A 24,314-nucleotide genomic window follows, 5' to 3' on the forward strand; every position below is an offset into this window, starting at 1 on the left:
AGATTCTTGGAGTTCAAACCAGAACCCCAAAATAAAAACTGAGAGCATCACTCAACTCCACTAGCTCAACTAAGCTCATTGGAACTCAACTAAGCTCATTGGAACCAAATGTTGAGTTACTATAAATAGTAAGTTCCTCAAAACTGAGCCAAAACTCACCATAGGATGTTGGAAAGTCTGTAACCCCACAACTCAAACCTTCAAATCCCACTATCAGCTCACAAGGGTCGCGATGATGAACTGACCAAGCCAATTGCAGGAACCTGATAGAAATGGGGACATTACATGTCTGCCATTATTGTGGTGTGCCTCTTATTACTGATGAAGCTCATGGAGCCCGTTTCAAATTTCATTCTGATTTTCTTAAAACTGCTCTGGAGCAAGGGGTAGATATAGTGCTTCAATCTACACTCAAAGTTCTCTGTGCCCTCACACAATCTATAGTGATACAAATTCAGGGAGAAATGGTAAACAGGGAAAGATTATGTCAATGCCTCCAAACCCTCCAAAGTTCTAGCCCTATCTATTTAATTCTTGCTTCTTTGAATGTTGCACAGGCTTTTATATATAAATGTATTGGATTTCCTTGCAACTCAAACTTGCCTATTAGTAGAGCCATAGACCTGGCAAAGGAAGCACGATATGCCATTCAGCAGTTCCATGGTCTTTTAGGATTGCATTCAGTCAACCCTTAAGGTACAATGGTACTTGATCCTTGCAAAACACAGTAAGTCTATGGGACATAGGACAATAAGGTTTTGAGGACGACGACATCTTGAGGATTGAGCACGATGTGATAGCAGAACTTTCCTTTTTTGCACACTTTTGATGTTTTCTTTCAATCTAGGAACAGACTTAGAAAATGTTCACAAACTTGTTGCTTTACAAACTAATGCAGAGGACCAACAGGTGTTAAGACAAATCGGACAAGGACTTTCAATTGGCTAACAAGATGGAACATGTGGGGGGACTCCAAGGTTAGGCAACAAAGTGATAGGAGGTGACACCTTTAAGGCTATATTAGACGACATGGTGGAACACAAAACAACTGCTTAGAAACATTTATCTCAAAGTTCTTACGAAATCAGAGGACCCCAAACAACTCAAAACAACATTTGAAACAAACTCAAAACACCTTTTAATAATACTTCCTTCAATGAGCCCAATTAGGCCTACTAGCTCTATCCAGGAGGTTTTGGGCAATAACTTTGGAACCTTAAACCACATGGGAAAAGTGAGACCAATTTCAAATACCCATTTAGGGCTCCCAAATCATATCACATAATCAACCTATGTTACTTTGGAACACACTGCCCAAATAATTGACTAGAACAATTAGCTCCTTTTCTCATAGCAACCACCCTCCAAATTCATTAACCTTTACAACTAATGGCCCAGACACATTGGATTCTACTCCAAACCAAGCATTCAACAAGTTTTAAGTGCCTAAACCCCTTAACTTTAACCCAGCATTCCAATTTGCATTAACAGCCACAGTTCCTAGGGCTGTCATAGAGAGATGATAGGCGTAGGGCATTATTTTTCTTGATCCCAACATCACTTTTCACCCTGAAACAAATGGCATCTTTAAAAAAACTCTAAGAAATAGCACATTCCAACAGGGAGTAATTTTTTCTATTATTGGAATGTTGAATTGTATAAATTTTATTCTCAAAAGTAAAAACCTAGACAGCGGAGGTTTCAAACCCAACCAAAGAAACAATATCCCCTCCAAATCTCAATGAAAGATGATCAAACCAGGCTCATATCAAACTAGATTCATTACCCTTTCCATCAAGTGGGTTGCAGAGGTTACAGGTACTGTACAGAATTGTACTGGTCCATGAAACATGCAAAAACAGTTAGAAATCAAAAAATGAGCAAAAAGTGTATTGATTTCCTTCCAAAATAACTCAACAACCATTGTCTCAGTCTGTAAAGGCATTATAAACCTTCCCAACTGTCTCTAACTGAAATTTGAATAGTTCGACTTTGGAAGACAAAAGTTGCATTTTTTGCACAAAAAGTTGCATAAGTTGTCATTGCAACTTTGAAAAACTTTGCACATCCAAACAACTACACCCCCAAACTTGAATGTAACCCCTCATACAAGTCCAAATAGGTCAAATTAGACCAAATACAACATATACACTCATTTTTGGCACAATTGGAGTGGTTAGAACCATAGTTCAAAATCTCATTCACTGCCACTTATCAGCTAGGCAAAAAAAAGATTTCTCAGCAAATATCAGAGATAAATCAGTAACTTCTCAGGAAAATATCGGGAATTGGCTTAAATTTAATTTAAAATGCATTTTGTTTTGCAAAATTTAGTAAGAAGATGCATCTAATGAGTCAATAAATGAGTGAACAAACCAAACAAGCTGATCTACATATTATATAAATCATAAATGCAACATGTAACAAAATCTCATCCTCATGTGGAATGTCGATGGCTGGCATCCATAGTCAGAGACTCTAAACACTGAAGCAAACTAAAAATAGCATATTGTCATTGTAAAAAGATAAGCATATACAAATGTCAAGTACAATATAAAATTAGTCTACATCTTCCTCTTGCCCTTCCCAATAGATCTAGTAAAAATGATGGGAGTGGGAGGGGGTCTAGCCCTAGCAGTCCAGTGTGGTTGTGGTTGTAGTTGTGTCTCAATATCCATCCTAGATGTAGTTGGTGCTGGCACTAGCAATGACTCCTCATCATCAATATCCTCACTCTTAGTGTCCTACGTGTCCTCGCTCTCACTGCCCTCCTCCTGGATGTCATCCAATCTCGGTGCAAAACCACCCACTTTTGAATCGGTATTTTCTTGAAAAATCTCTTCAAATCCACTTGCAATCAATCTACAAGGCTTCCAATGACTATTTCTCTCCACCAAACCCTTCTCTTCTCCTCCAATGTATGGGCCACTAAATGGTATCTCGTTGGGCTGCCCGTGAGATTTTTTCAACTTCTCACGAGACGTATACCACGTCTCGGTGATATATTGCAACTTCTTGGCGAGAAGTTTCAAACCTCTCGACTGAGATTTTGGCACAAAAACCTTGTATTTTCTCGCCACTCCAAACTTCTCACGAGAAACTGATATATCAGCCACTTATTGGCACTATTTTGAACTATGGTTAGACCAATGTTGACCAAGTCAGGACCTTGTAGGTCTATATGACACAATTGGCACAAAAGCCTTACAAAATAATTTTAAAAGATTAACAATGGTCCTTAGGACCTTGTTACAACTTGAACCAACACAAAAACAAAAAATTATTACAATAGCCTTTCCAAGGCATCCATTTGTGTAATGACCCTGCTAAAATCTGATTGAAGGCTCAAGAAATTTTGTTAAACACTTTGCATACAAGAGTCATATGACTGATATAACTTTTCAGTTTGCTAAAATGACTCTTTTCTTCAATTTGCATCAATAAGAATGCTTGCAAAAAGACTCCAAATTGTCTAAACAATGACCTAACATGAATGTGCAACTAATTTTGGCAATATTCAATGCATATATATGATTTAAGCATGAGAAATGAACACCTATAGCCAACTGACATTTTTACAAACAGTTGGTATGCAAACTAACTAGCTGATAATAAATGATATTGAATTGCTCAAATGACACCAACAACTATTATCTCCTTAATTGCAATGAAATTTCTAAGACAATGCTCATGAAATATGGCCAAGATTCATGGATTACAAAATATGATAATGTTGGTATAATGCACACCTACAGCTGAAACTTATAACACCTAAAATGCAATGCTAACATGAATGATAAACGAAGGAACCTCGAGAAATGATGATGCCTTAGAAAAGAGCTGATGAAAGAATCAAGTTTCAAGCAAAATGAACTTCTCTTAGCCCAATCGATGCTTTCACACAGCCGCCCTTGTTCTTGCCTGGCACTACTTCAAAAAAATAAATGCAGCCTCTAAGCTCCTTGAATTTGTCTTTCAAATGATTGTCTCAACGATAGAAATTGAATGCAACAATACCTAGAACCATCAGATACCTCTAAGTGAAGATATGAACAAAAATATGTTTCCAATGATGCCCCAGCAGCAGTATATCAGACTTCTAAATAAATTGTAGATGCTGCAAATCACCTCCTCAATGCAAATTCGTTGAAGACTATGAACTCCAAAAAGTCTCCAAAGCAAACACCAATCAATATCATACAAAACTTGGCCAAAGGCCCCAAAGTTTTAACCAATGAAGCACAAATGAAAGTCTGAAGTAACTTTCTCCCCAGCTGCAATAATTCAAGTGATATTTCACACCCTCAAAATTGCCTACCAATTGAGAGTTTTCGTTCTCAATGGCCAATTGTGACTACTACAAAAACCCTAGGCTCCACAACCATCCAACATCAACATCAACAACAACAAATCTGCCTACTGAGAATGAAGCCCAAGATGCCTATTTATTCTTTTTTCTCCACTTTCTCCAAAAACTTCTAGAACATTATTTTATTTATTAAGTGATTTTATAAAATATTTTATAATTCAAGTCACTTTATTAAATTAATTAAATATAAAGTTACCTTTTAATATTTATTTATTTGATAACTTTATAAATAAGTAACTTAATACCACTTATTTATTTAATTAAAATAATTAATTAGTCATCCTCATAAAATATTCATTATTTTGGACAACTTAATTAATTAAATTAATTAAATCAAATTACCTCCAAAAAAGGGGGACATGATAGTCTACCCCCCCTGAAATTGCTTGTCCCCAAGCAATCTCAGCAATAAGTACCATCCTCCTCCACCTGGATCCCAAGTGAAAACCTGTGTAATGTCCCAATCCTCACCATACTCCTGTGAATAAATCATCAACATCAACAGTACAAAAATCAGCAACTGAGAAACTGCACTCAACTCCCAAACAACTGACATCACTGACAAAATCATCTGAAGACCAACTATAGATGCTAATAGAAGAAACCACTCTGCAGAACTCAAGTCAACTGAAACATCAACTCTGTCAAAACTCAAGTCCCTGTCTAACTGACACTCGCACCCAACTACACTGTGGATATGACAACAACCATAGGTACCTGAGTCACTACCACCAAATCCAATCTCTGATAAACTATCCTGGGTGTGTCGATACTACAGGCTGTGTAACTTGCAACTGCCTATTCCATCAGCAAAAGATGGTGCCAATCCATCCCATAATGGATGGTAAGAAACTAGAGCCAATCTACACCTGCATGAAATCAAATCTTCTATCTCTAGGTCAAAAGAAAAATGATGAGCGTACCCCACCGTATAATGCCAGTAGGAACCCCCAAACTCCGCTACTAGCTCACCATCATTGAACTGGGAATCAACAGATGGCTCCAATCTCTGACTCCGAGTGGTTGTAGGCTGGATAGGACCCTATGCAATCCGCTCAACAAACCCCACCTCAAAATCCCTATGAGGTAGTATAGTAGAAAGGATCACTATAATCTCCCCAACCAATCTACAAATAGCACTAGTACCTCGGATGAGAACACCTTCTGACACTTTATGCGAGTCCAGACAAACACCTACACTATCTAGCAAATACTCCATGAACGGTTCAGTGTAGTAAAAATTATACGAGGAAGCATCAACATAATCCCCTGCACACCACAACTGATCCCTCTGTAAAGGTGGCACGACCAACTGTACCACACTGTCATCTGTGTGAAAAGAATCAATCTGGAGACTCGACTCCACTAGTATCCCAAACTCATCAGGACCAGGTACTCCCAAATCCTGAACATGTGTGTCAGCCCCAACAACATGTTCCTTAATAACAACTGCAGGAGCGTACTCACCACCAACCACCTCAATATACAAATGAACTGGGTCTGGGGCTAGTGTAGACCGCAAATGCTCCAACTCCACGATCACCTCCTCTAACTGGAACTGCGACTCTTGTAGATCTCACTGTGTGACCTCCAAGGCCTTAGTAGTTGCTATGAGCTCCTGGGTAAGCTCACTCACCTCCTCACGATCCAAGAGTGCCTCATAAGCTATACTCCCCCACTCAACCAGGTGATCACGGTCGGCTACCAATTGTCAGTAATCCTGTATCAAAATCCTGACAACTTCACGCAAGGCATGAACCTCTGCCAAAGAAAGGTAACCACCGCTAGATTCATCTGTCATAGAAGCACCCCAACCAATAACGGCCAACAATTGACGAGCGATATCAAAATGCTCAAGAGCAATAGTGATATCTCTCTCGCCAACTCTCAACTGGTCGGTCAGATGGTGACTCTGTACTACGAGCCTCCTATTAACTGTCTCGAATACGCTGTCCACACTATGAGAGAAAGCTGAATCAAACGAACTCCTCTCAAGATCACGAATGCTTAGTGTACTTACATCTAAGTACACCTCCACACTCTGAATGCAAGCATCAGACTCATCCTCATCTAACTCCAAAGAAGTTGCTGATGAAACTATCTCAACATCACAATCTCCATCTCCCTCGTCCTCTGCAACTAACTGAGAGTCCAGATCCTAACAAATATCACCAGGGGTCACTAACAAAGTAACTCCCTCAACTGACAAGGTAGCCCTGGCTGAAACAAACTCCTAGCACTTAGACTCTACCTCATCCTCATTCATCTTTAGCTGGTTCCTCAAACTGTGTAAACCATGCGGAGTATCTCTAGCTTCATCCTTGAAGTCCTCCTGAAGTATTGTGTGCCCAACATCTTCCTCCAAGCTGGTCTGATTTTTGTCCTCCCTAGATTCGGCTATATGCTGGTCACCAACTGCTGCAAAATCCTTGTAGAGGTTTCTAGATACCTCACTTGTAGAGACCTCTTGTTCCTCTTTCTCTTTGTTCTGTGATGTAGTTCTCTTAAACATGGAAACCATCAATTCATTCATCTTTTTCTGACTTTCATCCAACCTTTTCAAATTTTGTTTAAGCTTCTTCATATCTTTGTCCCACTACTTTTGGGTACTTGAAGTAAACATGATTTTCAAATTTTGTTTAAGCTTCTTGATATCCTTGTCCCACTACTTTTGGGTACTTGAAGTAAACATGATTAACTAACTGATTCAATGTCTAATCTACCCAACAGGATGGCAGGTCAATAGCTCTGATACCACTGTAATGACCCTGCTCAAATCTGATTGAAAACTTCTGATTGAAGGCTCAAGAAATTTTGTTAAACACTTTGCATACAAGAGTCATATGACTGATATAACTTTTCAGTTTGCTAAAATGACTCTTTTCTTCAATTTGCATCAATAAGAATGCTTGCAAGAAGACTCCAAATTGTCTAAACAATGACCTAACATGAATGTGCAACTAATTTTGGCAATATTCAATGCATATATATGATCTAAGCATGAGAAATGAACACCTACAGCCAACTGACATTTTTCCAAATAGTTGGTATGCAAACTAACTAGCTGATAATAAATGATATTGAATTGCTCAAATGACACCAGCAACTATTATCTCCTTAATTGCAATGAAATTTCTAATACAATGCTCATGAAAAATGGCCAAGACTCATGGATTACAAAATATGATAATGTTGGTATATTGCACACCTACAGCTGAAACTTATAACACCTAAAATGCAATGCTAACATGAATGATAAACGAAGGAACCTCGAGAAATGATGATGCCTTAGAAAAGAGCTGATGAAAGAATCAAGTTTCAAGCAAAATGAACTTCTCTTAGGCCCAATTGATGCTTTCACACAGCCGCCCCTATTCTTGCCTGGCAATACTTTAGAAAAATAAATGCAGCCTCTAAGCTCCTTGAATTTGTCTTTCAAATGATTGTCTCGACGATAGAAATTGAATGCAACAATACCCAGAACCATCGGATACCTCTAAGTGAAGATATGAACAAAAATATGTTTCCAATGATGCCCCAACAGCAGTATGTCAGACTTCTAAATAAATTGAAGATGCTGCAAATCACCTCCTCAATGCAAATTTGTTGAAGACTATGAACTCCAAAAAGTCTCCAAAGCAAACACCAATCAATATCATACAAAACTTGGCCAAAGGCCCCAAAGTTTTAACCAATGAAGCAAAAATGAAAGTCTAAAGTAACTTTCTCCCCAGCTGCAATAATTCAAGTGATATTTCACACCCTCAAAATTACCTACCAATTGAGAGTTTTCGTTCTCAATGGCCAATTGTGACTACTACAGAAACCCTAGGGTCCACAACCATCAAACATCAACATCAACAACAACAAATCTGTCTGCTGAGAATGAAGCCCAGGATGCCTATTTATTCTTTTTTCTCCACTTTTGCCAGAAACTTCTAGAACATTATTTTATTTATTAAGTGACTTTATAAAATATTTTATAATTCAAGTCACTTTATTAAATTAATTTGTTTATTTGATAACTTTATAAATAATTAACTTAATACCACTTATTTATTTAATTAAAATAATTAATTAGTCATCCTCATAAAATATTCATTATTTTGGACAACTTAATTAATAAAATTAATTAAATCAAATTACCTCCAAAAAAAAGGGGACATGACAATTTGACTTCATGTGATCAAGGTACTCCTGCACCAAAAACTCTCTCTATAATACCTGTCAGAAATTATATATCTGATCATACTTTTCTGTCTGAATTACATAAGGATGGACCACTTTCTAACATTAAAACCAAGCTAAGCTCAAGGGAGGCACTCTTTGCAAGAACAGAAAGAGAGAGATTGACCACACCCTTGGGCAGATATGTGGGGAGCTTATTTGTCCTTATCCACCAGGCTTTCCTATTCTTGTTCCAGGTGAGGTTATCTCTGATAAAGCTTTAATGTACCTTAAAGAAGTTATTCATGTAGGTGCCTCGGTCAGTGGAGCACCTGATCCATCTCTGTCATCTGTAATTGTCTGTAAAGCATAGTATTCATTTTAAACATTGCATTGTTCGACTCTAGGGATCATATTCCTGCTTTGTTACCTTCTCTTGCCCTCTTCTAATCTAGGACTCTTTTTGCTTGATTCCTTGAGAGTGACTTGGAATGCTGTAGGAGGAATAGATGCTTTAGTATAAAATCATCCGAGGTAAATTTCAAAAGGTGACTTAACAGTTAGGTTTGGTATTAAAGACTGCTTCACACAAGTAGAACGTAGAGCTGAAAGTGCCTTAGCCAAAGATAAAACCTTCCTGAATACTATTGTAAACACCATAGGGCATGTGTAAAAGGGTTGAGTTTGGGTATGAGCCTTGCTCAAGTCTCTGTGGAATAGTTTCTCTCTATACTTTGGCATCTATACTGAAAGGAAGTAGGGATACTCATGCTGCCTACAAGGAGCTTGATTTTGTGTCAATCTTCAAGCTTCATTAGAGTATAATATCTTAAGACGTGCAAAAAAAACCTGAACTCCATATTTTTTACCTAATTCAGAAACCAAAAACTATATTTAGTCCAAAGGTTAGACTGGGGATTCTGTACAGTATAACTTCAAACATATGAATTCGTTTCTATGATAAATCTATGTGGGTTCAATTGCTTCTTAATCACAGGTGCTACCTGCATGCATCATACATAAAATTGTATTGCAAATATCATTATTATATTATTATATGTTACCAATATTGTTGTTATCTGTTGAAAAATGGAGGAGGTTTTTTCCAAAGAAACCTGAGTTACAACATTTAAAAATACCTTTCATTGGGAGTAATATTTTCTTTGCCAGATATATAGTCGTTAAGGCCAGTCTGAACATTTTTCATCCTAAATTTTTCCCTCTATGTACTACTCAAGAACAGCCCTGTCAACAAACTGAGGACTTGGGGCAGTTATTTGCTACAGCATGGCATAACTGGCTATGCAGCATTACAATGCAGACAAAATGCATCGTAAACATGCTGATGACATGCATATAGCACCTCGAACATCTCACATTCGCAAGCATAATTTTCTGATTTAATATGCATATTGTTTGCACATATAGCTACATAATTTAATATGCTGGTAGTTTTTGGCCCTGATTTTCCACTATCATCAATTGGAAATCTTGTTCGCTGGAAGGGCTCAGATAACCAGGCACTGGAAGTTGCAGATTAATTTGAGAGTGCATGCACATAATCCATCAAATTTTCTATTTAGAGGCACTTAGATCTCTGTATTCTGGTGTAAATCAGGCAATGATAGAATACAAATGGACAAAGCTATGGCAACTTTGGAAAAAAAAACAGATTTCAGAGTGAATATTGTGTACTGTAAACTAACATTCACTGAGAAGAAAGGTGATGTTAAGAAGGAAGTGAAAACTGCAGAAATTTGATCCAAGGCTTCTACCCGACATGGCATTCAATTGCTCCACATCATCCAAATCCTAAACCATGAGCATGCAATGAAATCTTCGCCACCCAACCAAAATAGAAGTGAAACATAGAAATTTATTAATTTTAAAATATGAACATTAGAAAGGTGGAGAGACACAATAAAACACCCAACAGTGTACACCAATAACAGAAGGTATACTCACTAGTAAGAGATGCTGACGTTTATATGCTCAAAAGCATGTCTAAAAGTAGCACCCTTTGGGTTTTGCAAACAGCTCAAAGACCAATCCTCATGTAACTTGTTTGGGAGTATCATCTGCTTCCTGTGACATGTCATGTTTCAATCCAATAAATTGGCTATGAGCATTAGACCATTTTCAAACCATCTTAGCATGCAACTGAAAGCTGCATTATTCTCACCTTTTTGGCGCAATCCTGTGATTAGTGTGTCATAAGCTCTCCAATCAGGTGATATACCATTTTCTAGCATTTCATTCCAGATCTCTTTTGCTTCATCTAACTGCCCAACTTTGCAGAATTTACTCATAAGAGTAGTGTAAGTATACACAGTAGGAAGAATTCCCTTTTTACCCATCTCGTCAAGGAAGTAATGGACCTCGTCTAGATTACCCCAATTGCAATGAGCACTAATTACTGTGTCATATGTTATTTCATTCAACACAATACCTTTCTGAGAAATGTAAACCATTAGTTCCTTGGCATGTTTGAATCTCCCTTTTCTACAAAGCCCATATATGAGTGAGTTATATGTAACAATTGTAGGTTTCAAATAGATCTGTGACATCTCATCATGCAGTTCAAAAGCCATCTCCATATTGCCCTGTTGACAAAATCCATGAATAAGAGTGTTGTACGTCACATGATCGGGATCCACACCCCGTTTAAGCATTTCATCCAAGAGATTTAAAGCATTTTGTGCCTTGCCAATTTTGCAAAATCCTTTCATGAGAGTGGTATAAGTAACAGCATTGGGCAGAACACCTTTTCCAATCATTTCATCACATACATTGAGTGCATAATTGATATCACCTGCATTGCAGTGTGCATCTATCAGAGTGCTATAAGTGACTTCATTAAGCACCAAATGCTTGCAAGAACTTTCATTCAATAGTTCTCTTGCTTCTTGCAAACTGTTAACCTTGCAAAGGCCATTGACAAGAGAATTATATGTGACAATACTGAGAGCAATGCCACTTTTCTCCATATTACCACACAACCAAAAAGCCTCATCTAAGCTGCCTTTTTTTATGTATCCATTAATGAGTCCATTGAACATGATACAGTCCAGAGTGTGCCCTCGTTTGATAAAATGATTCAAAATCTGTCTTGCTCCCTTAAGTTTCCCGCTTTTACAGAACCCATTACTCATTGCTGTATAAACAACACGATTAGGGACAATACCTTTTCCTAGCATTTCATTGTATAATTGCTTAGCCTTCAACATGTTTCCCTCATTGCAATGTCCACTGATCAAAATCGTGTAATTAAATACACCAGGAACCAGGCCTATTTCTTGCATTTCGAAGAGCAAATCTTCTGCTTCATTTAGCCTCCCTTCTTTGCACAGGCCGTTCATGATTGTGCTGTAAGTGATTGAATTTAGTTTAATGCCCCTCTCAATAATTTCCAAACGCAACTGAAGAGCCTCCTGTACATTGCCAATGCTGCAGTAGCTTCTAATAAGTGTAGCATAAGTAATAAGATTAGGATGGATGTTCTTAGCCACCATTTGTTTGAACATATTATTTGCTTCCCACATTCTACCTTGTAGACAACACCCATTAATAAGTGCATTGTATGTGACTATATCAGGTTCAATAGATTTTTCCATCATTTCATTAAAGAGTCTCAAAGCTTCAGGCAGATTACCCGTCCTAGAATGCCCATCAATTATAGCATTATAGCTAAACCTGTCAGGAAGCAATCCTACTTGACAAATCCCTTCAAATAAACTCTTTGCAGCTTCTAAGTGACTATTCTTGCAAAGGGCGCTAATAATTATATTGTAAGAAATAATATTAGGGTCAAGGCCACTTTTTTCCAATTGAAAAAATACTTCAAGAGCTTCTTTCAAATTCTGTTGTTTACAAAAATGAGAAATAATTATATTATATGTACAAATATCTGAAGAAACATTGCACTGATGCATCTCCTCAATGATGTCGCTGATTGTATCCGTGCATTCCACCTTGCTAAGAATCACATTATATGAGTAGACTGGAGCTCTCAATCCAAGATATTTCATAAAACGAAGAACAAAAAGAGCATCCCTGATCAATCCAGCTTGAGAATAAGTACAGATCATCATAACAAACACCAAAGATCTCACTTTCCAGTCTCTGAATTTAGTGTTCAGCAATTCACAGATTGAATAGAGGGAGTAGCATCCTACAAAAAAATTAAGTTAGTATTCTTGCATTAATAGTCAAAGAGAAAAAAAAAAAATGGTGAGACAAAACATGCACAATAACAAATAATACTGTTACAACCACTGCTAAAAAGTAGAGGGTACTTTCCTGACCTAATTGCTTAGAGGAAGAGGGATAAGTACAATGGACCACTCAATTATAAAAACACTAAAAAATCCAGGGCCTTTAGGAACTCGCCCAACAATCTAATGATGGATTCTTTAAATAAACATAGCAGATGTAATAGATGACACTTGTAGCATATTCTCCTTCCAGAATCTTAGTGCTTGCAGTTGAGTCATTTAATCATTTGGGGAAAACTTTGATCCTGTGATTCTATATTATAAAGTACTATATTTATAAACACTGTATCCTAGTTTAGAGCAAATATTCATGGGTCTTGTTGCAGCTGTCGACAAATAAAACTGATTTCTTGTGTACAATGATTTTCTATTTCAGTAACTATGCATACAAGGTAATTTAGCAGACATGATATTCCCTGTAGCGGGAGAAGAAGGATGTACTTATGAATAAAATTATCACTTTCCAGTCTATTGATCTCGGATTCATCAGGCCCATCAATTTTCTCATCACAAATGCCTTTTGACTGCAAAATTGCTATGACACTTTACATGGTCAGTCTATCTGAATTCTGGCAAAGTAGAGTTGTGTTTTTGGAAGAGAAATGAAATAAATGTAGTGGAGATTATAATTAGTAGAAATGTATGTTTTCAGTGTATAAAAAGAGATTTGACTTGATGCCATTATGGATGACTGATAATTACATGTAATGATTGTTGGAATGACAAAGTACGGTGTCTAACTGGTACGGTGGAGGTGACACCGTACCAGTGAGACTACCGTACATGATGCATTGTACGAAGCACGAGGTCCATCAAACGGTGTGACACATATCTGCATACAGCGAGATACAATGACGAGGGTAATCCACAATGGCGTACGATGATGATGTGTACACGTCGAATGAGGTATGTCGAGTCTGGTATGATGAGTTGGTACGACAAAGGCATGATTAAGCCAGTATGGTGAATCTGGTATGAGGGCCATAGTTTTGGTACAGTGTCATTTTGGTACAATGACCGTGTGGTGATGGCATACAGTGACACCTGTGGAGTAGTTGTCATTCTGTTGTGACTGACAGTTGGACGAATGGAAGTCAGTTGACCATTCTAGAAAGTGACGGTTAACATACTGAATTCTGCAACGAATTGCAGTGTGCATAAATGGCTACAAGATTCGTAAGGAATAGATGGTGTGATAAAAATCAGGTTGATTGAAAGGCAATCTGTGCCTGTGCAAAAACTAAAGTTTTTTGTATGTAAATTGTTTACTGTAATAAAAAGTTGCTCGGGGTTCTTTTAGGTGGAGGATTTTTTCTTGGAAGGGTTTCCCCCGTTAAATTTGGTGTCTCTCCTGTGTATCTGGTGTTTTTTTTTTATTTCTTCATTTACTTGCACATCTCTGCTCTGAAATTCATTGTTGCTCATTTCCCTGTAAAATTGGCATTCAGAAGTCATTTCCGCACCATTGCTTTCCTAACAAGTGGTATCAGAGTCTGGCCAATTGTGTTATCCTTGTCAGGTAGGGTTGGTTTTTTGTGCCAATTTAGTTTCATGGGAGTTTGCAAAGTTTTTGCTTGTAAATTTGAGATGGCTGATACATCAGGAAGAGTGGACATTGAAAAGTTCAATGGCACAACCTTTGAACTGTAGAAACTTAAAGTTGAAGATATGCTAGTTGATCGAGACTTGTGGACCGCTGTGTCTGGCAACAAACCTTCAAGTGTGAAGCAGGAAGATTGGGATCTAGCAGATCGGAAGGCTAGAGGACTGATAAGACTGAGTATTTCAGATTCGGTTTTATTGAATGTCCATGAAGAGATTCCTTGTGGAAGAAATTGGGAGACATTTATCAGGAAAAATCCTTTGTAAACAACCATTTCTTGAGAAAAAAATTGTACTCTTTGAAGAAGGATGGAGGAACGGCTGTGGTAGATCATCTAAACGCATTCAATACAATGATTGCAGAGTTGGCATTTGTCGGTGTGTTCGTTAGTGAAGAATAGTGTTGCATGCTATTGTTGTGCTCGTTGCCTGATTTGTGGGATCACTTGGTAATGGTCACCAGAAGTACGACTGTCAAGTTTAAAATGGAGGAAGTAGTTGCACTTCTGTCAGAGGAGATAGGCAGGAAGCCCTCTAAGGCGACCAAAGAAGCTCTCATTGTACAAGGCGGATCTACGGACAAAAGTAAGGACACGAAGTCAAAGTCTCATGAGTGATCCGCCACTCCTCGAAAGAAGTCCAAGGCAAGTGTTGGAACTATGGGTAGAAAGGTCATATCCAAAAGGATTGTGAGGAGAAAATAAAGAAATACACTTCCAACACTAAATCTTCTTAGAGTGACGGGGATGTTTTTGTAGCAGCCTTGGCAGTGCCTACATCTGACGACGTCTAGTTGGTCAATTTGAGAGCGTCATTCTACATGACGTCTCATTAAGAGTGGTTCTCAAAGTATGAACCATACAATGGCGAAAAGGTGTTCCTAGTGAGTAATTCCACACTGGAGATCGTTAAAAGAGGAAGAGTCAGAATCCAGTTCCCCAACGATAGAGTAAAGGGAATTGATGGAGTACTTCATATACTCGGTTTGGCTCAAAACTTAATTTCTATCAGCAAGTTGAATGATGTTGGAGTCCAGGTAACATTTGTCCATGATGGTTGCAAGATGACTACGGGTTCTATTGTTTTAGATAAGGGTGAACGCATTGGAACACTATATAGGTTAGATGCCAAACTTGTATGCTGTAATAATGTCTCTCTAAAGTCTGATTAAACTAATATGGCAACACATGATGTCAATGAGGGGGAAGTTCAACTCCCTGCTGAGAAAACAATGCTCTGGCATTATAGGCTTGGCCATATTGGCGAAAAAGGTTTGAAGAATAAAATTTTGGTTGAGGGGTTGGTTGATTGTAACCTTGAATTTGATTTCTGCGAACATTGCATCTATGGAAAGAAAAACCATGTTAAGTTTTAATATAGTTCTCACAAATCTTCTGGTTTGTTGGACTATATTCACTCTGATGTATTTAGTCCTGTGGATGTTCTTTCTTTGTCTAAGTCAAGCTATTATGCACCATTTACTGATGATTATTCAAGAAGAATATTTGTTTATTTTTTGAAGAGTAAATGAGAAGTGTTCAATTGGTTAAGGAATTTAAAAGCCTTGTTGAAAATCAGACTGGGAGAAAGATTAAATGCTTAAGGACAGATAATAGTGGCGAGTTTTGCAAAGCAGATTTTGACAAATTCTGTGTAGATCATGGCATTAAGAGGCATAAGATGACACCTTATACTCTGCAACAAAATGGAGTAGCTGAAAGGATGAATCAGTCGTTGATAGAGAGAGTAAGGAGCATGTTGGGAAGTACTGGTTTGGAACATAAGTTTTGGGCCGAAGCGGTGACTACAACGTGTTACTTGTTGAACCGTTCTCCTACTGCAACACTAGTTGAGACAACACCTATGGAAGCTTGGTCTGGTAAGAAGCCCTCGTTAAGACATTTGTGTGTCTTTGGCTGTGGGGCGTACACTCATGTACCTAATGTGAGTAGGTCCAAGTTGGATAACAAAGCGGTGAAATGCATTTTCATCAGGTACGGCATTGGTTTGAAGGGATATAAATTACTAAACTCTCTCACTAAAAAAGTGTTGTATAGTAGGAGTGTTATCTTTTAAGAGATGAAACTTATCTCACTAAACTAGCCAGAGAAGACTGAATAAAGAAAAGAAACAACTGAAATCCCTTTAGCTTCCAAAAGGGAGGTATTTCAGATTCCAAATGTACCTAAGAATGAGGATCCAAAATTGCTCGAGAATGAGGATGGGAAGAACTCGAGTAGTCATACAAGTGAAGAAGAATATGATCGTGAACCCCATGTTGAACCTCAGGAAGCTTCACCACAAGAAGTGAGGAGATCTACTCAGGAGAGGCACCAACCTAATAGGTACGACTATTCACTAAAGAGATTTAATTATTCCATGTTGAATCTTAATTGTGCCTATGCTTTACTTACGAATGTTGATGAGCCCAGGACCATCAAAGAAGCAATAAATATGCCAAATTCAGATTCCTGGTTGGAAGCAATGAAGGTTGAGATGAAGTCCTTGGCGAAGAATAGAACTTGGGATCTCTTACCCTTGCCTAAAGGTAGAAAGCCTGTAAGTTGTAAGTGGGTATTTAAGAAGTACGGTCTAAATGGCAGCATTGACAAGTACAAGGCAAGATTGGTTACGAAGAGGTATTCTTAGAAAGAAGAGATTGACTATGGAGAAATAATTTCTCCTGTAGCTAAGCTAACATCCATCAGATATCTATTGTCACTTGTAGCGGCACATGACTTTGAAATTGAGCAAATGGATGTGACGAAAGCGTTTCTTCATGGTGATCTTGAAGAAGAGATATATATGTCCCAAGCGGAGTACTTTGTTTAAAAAGGTAAAGAGCATTTGGTATGTAAGTTGAAGAAGTCTCTTTATGGTTTGAAACAGTCACCCAGAATGTGGTATCAAAAGTACGATACATATGTTTAGTCTTTGGGTTTTACAAGATCTAAATTTGATCACTGTGTGTACTATAAAGCTGAAGGTGATTGGATACTTATTATTGCTCTATATGTAGATGACATATTGTTTGTAGGCAATAGTAAGGGAATGATTTCAGAATTAAAATCTCAGTTGTCCTTGAAAATTTGAAATGAAAAATTTAGGGCCAGCAAAATTTATTTTAGGGATGGAAATCAGAAGGGACAGGGTTGGCAAAAAGCTTTGTCTCAGCCAAAGAAAATATATTACCAATGTTTTGGAGCGATTTAAAATGACTGATTGCAAGCAACAAGTAGTTCCAATGTTACATGGAACGAAACTCTCAGTTATTGATAGTTCAAAATCTCTGGATGAGATTGAAGACATGAAGCGGGTACCTTATGCAAGTGTTGTTGGCAATCTCATGTACGCAATGGTTAGTACGAGACCGGACATTGCCCAAGCAATGGGAGTATTGAGTTGGTTCATAGAAAATACGAACAAGCCACATTGGGATGTCATGAAAAGCGTTCTGAGATATTTGAAGGGTACATCAGAGTACACATTGTGTTATCAAGATAACTTGAATCAAACATATCAGTTAGCATTCAAGGTTATGTGGACGTTGACTAGGTTGGAGACATTGATAGAAGAAGATCCTATTCATGGTGAATGGTGGTGCTATCAGTTGGATGAGCAAACAACAATGTGTAGCTGCATTGTTGATAACTGGGGCAGAGTACAAGGCATCCACTTTTACATGTCAAGAAGCAGTTTGGCTTAAGCGCTTATGTTCTGATGTTGGCTATGATGAAGGAAGAATTACAATTTTCTGTGACAATCAAAGTGCAATATGTTTGTTGAAGAATTCTACATTCCATGCCAGGACACATTGATGTGCAATACCATTTTGTACGTGACATGGTTGAAGATGGCAAGGTAAATCTAGAAAAAGTTGGTACTTCAGAGAATGTTGTAGATGTGTTGACGAAGCCAATAACCACAATTAAGTTCAAATGGTGCATGAGCTCAATGGGGCTTAAAGCCCCCAATTCTTGTTAGCCTTATTGAGTTAACTTCGTACTTCATCAAGTGGGAGATTGTTGAAATGACAAAGTAAGGTGTCTCACTATACAATGTCTCACTAGACAGTGGCTCCATTGTACGATGGAGGTGACACTATCCTGGTGAGACTACCGAACATGATGCATCATACAAAGCATGAGGTCTGTCGTACGGCGTGAGACATATATGTGTACAATGAGACACAATGACAATGGTAATCCACATTGGCCTATGCTGATGATGTGTGTACAGCGAAGGAGGTATGTTGAGTCCGGTATGATGAATTGGTACGACAAGGGCACACTGAAGCCAGTACAGTGAAACTGGTATGAGGGCCATAGTTCTAGTATAGTGTCATTTTCTATTGTGACTGACGGTTGGATGAATGGAAGTCAATTGACTATTCTAGAAAATGAAGGTTAACATACCAAATTCTGGAACGAATTGCAATGTGCATAAATGGCTGCAAGATTCGTAAGGAATTGATGGTGTGATGTAAAATTGGGTTGATTGAAAGGCAATCTGAGCCTGTGCAAAAAACAAAGTTTTTTTGTATGTAAATTGTTTACCGTAATACAAAGTTGCTCAAGGGTTTTTGGGTGGTGGGTTTTTTCTCGGAAGGGTTTCCCATGTTAAATTTGGTGTTTCTCCTGTGTATCTGGTGTTTGTTATATTTCATTGTTTGCTTGCACATCTCTGCTCTGGAATTCATTGTTGCTTATTTCCCTGTCAATTTGGCATTCACAAGTCATTTCCGCACCATTGCTTTCCTAACAATGATACAGTCAATTTTACCACATCTTTATTTTGTTTTTCGTTATAAAAGCATGGTAAGGGCCTAATCCCATAGACAAAATAGCCGAGCTGGGCCATTACAGCCGAAAAAGATCAAGCAATAGAAGCCCAAGAGATGAGTTGGCATTGACTGAAAGGTTGTAGCAATGTTGTACAAGATTTCTATCTTTTGTGTGTTGATACATTCTAGGATATAAGCATGTGCGTAATGGTTCGCTCTTATTTGATCGCTATGAAGACACGTTTCTAATGTAGAAAGATTAAATAAGTTTTTCTCTAACATGCACATATTAACATCTCTAAGCAGATGGGCGCATGGAAATTCTTCGATCTTCGGGCTCTCGTGATAAGATACAACTGAACTTTTAAAAAGAATGCGAACTGAAATAATGTGGCCTGCTTATATTTTCCACCTGTGGCATCCTAGTACATTACTTGAAACAAGAAATTCCACGTACAACTTAATATGTCAGATAGTTCAACGTGGTTATAAAAACATAATGCTGCGAATAGTCTGTTTTTGTTTTCAGGCGTTCAAAAATTCAAGATGTCAAATTTCCATAGAACATCTAATGCTCACATAAGACCTCACATTTGCTGTCGGCCATTGAGATACTCGTCGCTTTACAGTCCAGGGCATCGATTGTTTTTCCTCAATAATGAAAACAAGTCCCAATAGTACAAGATTAGGACCGAAACCTTATACCAATTACTATTTGTTACCCAGACATTTTTAAGAGAGTTTTTAATTATATTAATTAATCGGAGAGAGAGAGAGAGAGAGAGAGAGACAGAGAGAGATCAGTCATAAAGAAAAATTAAACTTTCTCTCTCCCCGTACTTTTCTCTCTCCACGTACTCCAACTTTTAGAGAGAAGTACGGGTTTGAGTTAGAGTCTCTTTCTCCTTTTCACAATCCTCTCTCTCCACGTACTTTTCTCTCTCCACGTACTCCAACCTTTAGAGAGAAGTACGGGTTTTGGTTTTGGGTTTGGATTTTCACTCTCTCTTCCAATTTTTCTCTCTCCACGTACTAGCCATACTCTCTCTCCCCATACTCCAACTTTTTAACCTAATTCTAACCCAAACCTGCCAACCCAAACTTCAACTTCAAGGCAATTGCCGGCAGCAAAGAAAGTTCACAAGATTGTTGTTAACAGAGATCAAACTCAAGTCTGCAACACATGGATGCAAAAGAGGTAATGAAAATATTGGAGCAGATTATATTCGCTCAGGCCATTCCCTCGATCCTAAAGGAGTCCGATGAGGAAAACAAGGATGATGCTGCAAAGAAAAACAACTGGAAAGACATTGAAGTTGCAAACAAGAAATGGAAACGTATCGAAGATGATCTGCTAAAAGCGTGGATTGTTGCCCGTGCTTACCATCCTGAATACATAATTGCCAAGTCTCCATTGAGCACTTCTGCTGCAGCAATACTATCGGTTCTAATTCTGACTTCAATAATAGATTTGTCTCTCCATAGTGACACTATCAAGAGTGATCGAACTTCTGATAAATTAAAGCTAGCGGTAGCTAGTTTGCAGATTATATTCATCCTCATAGGTTGGGCAATAGTAGCATGGAGATGTACTATAGCTGTAGGGTATTACACTAGATGGAACTGTGAGATCAATTGGGGCAAAATTTTCAGGATCGAAGATTATTGGACAAGAGAACTTGAGCACATGATTGACAATCGGAGGCCCAAGGTTCGTCAAGCAGAAAGCCTCGGCAGAAAGGTGAGAAAGCTCGTTGCCAAGAATCGCAAAGAAAACCCGATACCTTCGATACTCTTGAAGATGCTGAAGCTGCTACAATGGATGACTGTGTTATTCAGCAAAATATGTTGGGTGATCCCCTTGATTGTTTTCCGTAATAGGTTGACTTCTCGAGTGACGGGACTCATTCTAGCCAAGTATAACAATAAATTATTTAAAAAGTTTCCAAATGTTTGAGAAAATGTCCTCATTCATCCTGCACGCAGTAAGGAGGGAATACTGACGCTCAACGTGGGTGTATCTCACATATATACTCATAGATGGTGCCGAGATATAACATACACAATAATGGTTTGAAGAATACATTAACAAGCCGCAGGTGGAGAGTGGAGTTTTTAAGTATTGCTAGCATGAAATCATTTGGGGGTGCTCCTGCAGAGTGCACAAGCAGGTTTCGCAATCGGAAATACACAAATAATATGTGGAGGGCCACTAGGAGAATCTTATTATCATTGTAAGCGCAACATGGCTGCCAAAATAATGAAATGGAGGGAGTGTGCGATTTGCTTGATACTGCACCTACAAAAACTCACAGCTCATAATCATTAGATGTTGTTTGAACAGGGGGTAGGTGCATAGATGGTGTCTGGATGAACTCGTATCGCCAGTGATGCAGAAAATGTTCCCAGACACAACATGTGCTTGTACGTGCTTTTAGACTTTGAAGGTCTTGGATGTAATGAGCGAAGTAAGCAAGGGGATATGCTTATATGTCTATTCTCAACGCGGTAGTGAGAAACATCACCTTTTTCCACAAAGAGGATTTCTCATTTTGATAAGGACATAGAGTATTCTTTTAGCCACTTTCAAAGTAGGACTAGTCTACTCGAGAAGGATAATAAGCTATTCAAAGATTGACGCTATGGCTCCTTACAATAGATCTGAGTACTATCAGCGGAGCTTAACCAAAGATTGGTCTCGCACTGATAGTAAGCGTGCGGGCTTTTTAGTAGAGATTATAAGGAGAAATATTCAGTTTGCTGTCTCAACAGGATGCCTCTCTATAATAGATACAAATAAAGTACAGAAGCTTATACATTTTGATACACAAGAAGAGGTTCCTAATTTACCTCTTGTGGTGGAGGCTTTTTCACTCAACCTTCTAGATTCAAACCTGTTTTTCCTTCTAAGAATGATGACTTGTGGTTTTCATTGTTTGAGAAGTTTCTAGAGGCAATAACAGAGAGAAGGCATGATAGAGTTTTGTAAAAATGATTGGTTCTATGGAAGAATGATCAAGACACATGGTTTGTTGATTAGGGAGATTTTTGGTCCAAGATCTCATAAAGTGATGAAGCTCATCTAATCTACATAAACTTTAATCAAGAATTTGGGGTGATACATCTATGGCCCTGTAAATGAGAAGGTTAAAATTTAGAATAAAGCACATACTAGATTCAAATCTTCTTCAAAGCTCATGGATAGAGAAAAGAAGCCAAGCTCATTTTCATGGCATGACTACCTCGTAGTGCATTCAACTATTCAGGTGATGAAGTGAAGATAAACATAGGAAGAAGATATGGTCGAAGGAGAAGAAAACTTAGTTGCTGGCAGCACCTACAGATCAAGGAAAGAGTTCAGGGAATTAAAAGTTAGAAACATTTTTGTCTAAAGTTGTCTTAGGATTTTATTGATGTACTTTGTAAAAAGATCAACTTTAGAATTAACTCTAGTTTTGATTTTTCTAACTGTAGTTAAGCTTCAAGGGTTAGAGTTGGTTACGAACCATCTTCAAGTAGTCCAAACTCTAACTTTTTGGGTAGTTACGAACCCGAAAAGTTGGTTGTTTTAGATGGGTTATAAATTCCTGAAAATCATTGTAATGGGGGACTTTTTTGGATTTGGATAGAGGGAACACTTATGCTCTGATAACAAAGCAATTTTTGGAAAGTGTGTACAATTGTTGTTTTTGTGTAATCAGTTATTTCTTTATTTCTTGATACAAGAAATAAAAAGGAGTACATTTTGCATTCTCTCTCCAAGGAATCTGAATTGTTAAAGTGTTGATTCATCTATGATTACTTTCATGGTATGATGTGAGTATTTGTGGATGGTTGAATTAGCATTGTGTTGGTGAAAGTTCTCAAGCGTAGTCCTTGATAGCTCTCATTAATAGTTTACATCATTTTTATGAAAACGTTGAAGACATGTGGTGCATTCGCTATCAATGGTTTTCCTTTTTATTTCTTAAGTTCTTCTCATCTGTATTGAAAAATCCAAAATTTTATCTTACAAGGGAGCTGCCCCCCCTCTAAATGCAGAGGAAGGCCGGATATCAGGCCTATCCAACTGTTGTGAATAGTTTGCCACATACACTCCGTTGGGCCAATTCTACTATGACAAATCTGTTTACCAACACTGTTTAAGTTTCGACAGTATGCTTCAACACATAGTCGTCAGAAGTAATCTTTTCATCATACCCATTGATTCCAAAGACAGTAAGTTCATAAATAAAAAGGAACGTTATAATTTTAACAAGCTATGTAGCAAATTTGAAAGGTTTGAGGGCAAGAGTTTGCACCCTGGTGTAGGAGATGTTTTTCCATCATTCTGCAGAGCTCGGGATATCGTCTGTCACGAGCAAGCATGTGAATAATCATCAAAACTGAGAAGAGGGAATGTCGAAATGCCCTTTGTCTGCCTGCCCTTTCAAAGAATTCTAGAGCCAACTGTGTGTTTGAATGTATTTTCATAAGAATCTGATCAACATGTTCTGTATTCAATGGAAGCAAATCCAAACTGGAACCTTTTTGCTTGACGAGAGACTCGTATACTACCTGTAGTAAATTTTCGTCGGGGTTACAGTCTTCTTCCCTTTCTACTGCTAATGCAGTAAATATTGTGATTCTACTACTGTACATGAGGGATTTTCTCAGATGAAGAGGAAGAGAGTATTTGGGTTTACAGAAGCGGATAGCTAACAGTAGCATATTTGATTCATCGCATCAGACTGAATATTGAAGAGAACCGCGAACTGCGAACTGCCAAAACCCAAAACCCAAACCTTGGCTATCCCTCCTCGGCAGAGTAAATATTCTAATATTAAATAAATATATATTTGAGAGCTCAAGCACACACGTAAATATCTTTTTAATTGTGGATTTGTCCAAACTTGCTCTACATTATAAAACTATTTTATCTATTGATCTCTTTTCCAAAACTAAACAAGAGTGGGAATATTCAATGTTATTTGTAGAAGAGAATCAAATACATATTAGAAATATTTTTGATTAGGTATTTGTAGTCTTTTTTTTAATTTCAATATGTACTTTTCGTAAAAAATATATTACATGGGACTATAGATAAAATATTGAATAAATAATAACAAAATAGTGTCAT

At 37.9% G+C, this 24,314-nt stretch overlaps 1 protein-coding gene across 7 annotated transcripts in view; it reads right to left on the reverse strand.

The window, feature by feature from the left end:
- Window positions 1-24,004, reverse strand: part of LOC149537004 (uncharacterized) — a 161,355-nt gene extending 137,351 nt beyond the window's left edge. For 5 of the 7 annotated variants that reach the window (XM_089806809.1, XM_089806807.1, XM_089806808.1 and 2 more), the window contains exons 1-3: window positions 23,497-23,998; window positions 10,719-12,707; window positions 10,502-10,621 (exon numbers count right to left, since the gene is read on the reverse strand). In XM_089806809.1, coding sequence (XP_089662935.1) covers window positions 10,611-10,621; window positions 10,719-12,707; window positions 23,497-23,905 — 2,409 coding nt within the window. In that variant the 5' untranslated portion in view covers window positions 23,906-23,998 and the 3' untranslated portion in view covers window positions 10,502-10,610. Of the gene's footprint in view, window positions 1-10,501; window positions 10,622-10,718; window positions 12,708-23,496 lie in introns of all 7 variants that reach the window. The other 2 variants (XM_089806810.1, XM_089806804.1) reach the window with 2 other exon arrangements.
- Window positions 24,005-24,314: the final 310 nt, after the last annotated feature.

This window comes from Cupressus sempervirens, chromosome 10 (genome assembly GCF_028749045.1).
Source record: "Cupressus sempervirens isolate cs-2001-9-10 chromosome 10, ASM2874904v1, whole genome shotgun sequence".
Taxonomy (NCBI): Eukaryota; Viridiplantae; Streptophyta; class Pinopsida; order Cupressales; family Cupressaceae; genus Cupressus; species Cupressus sempervirens.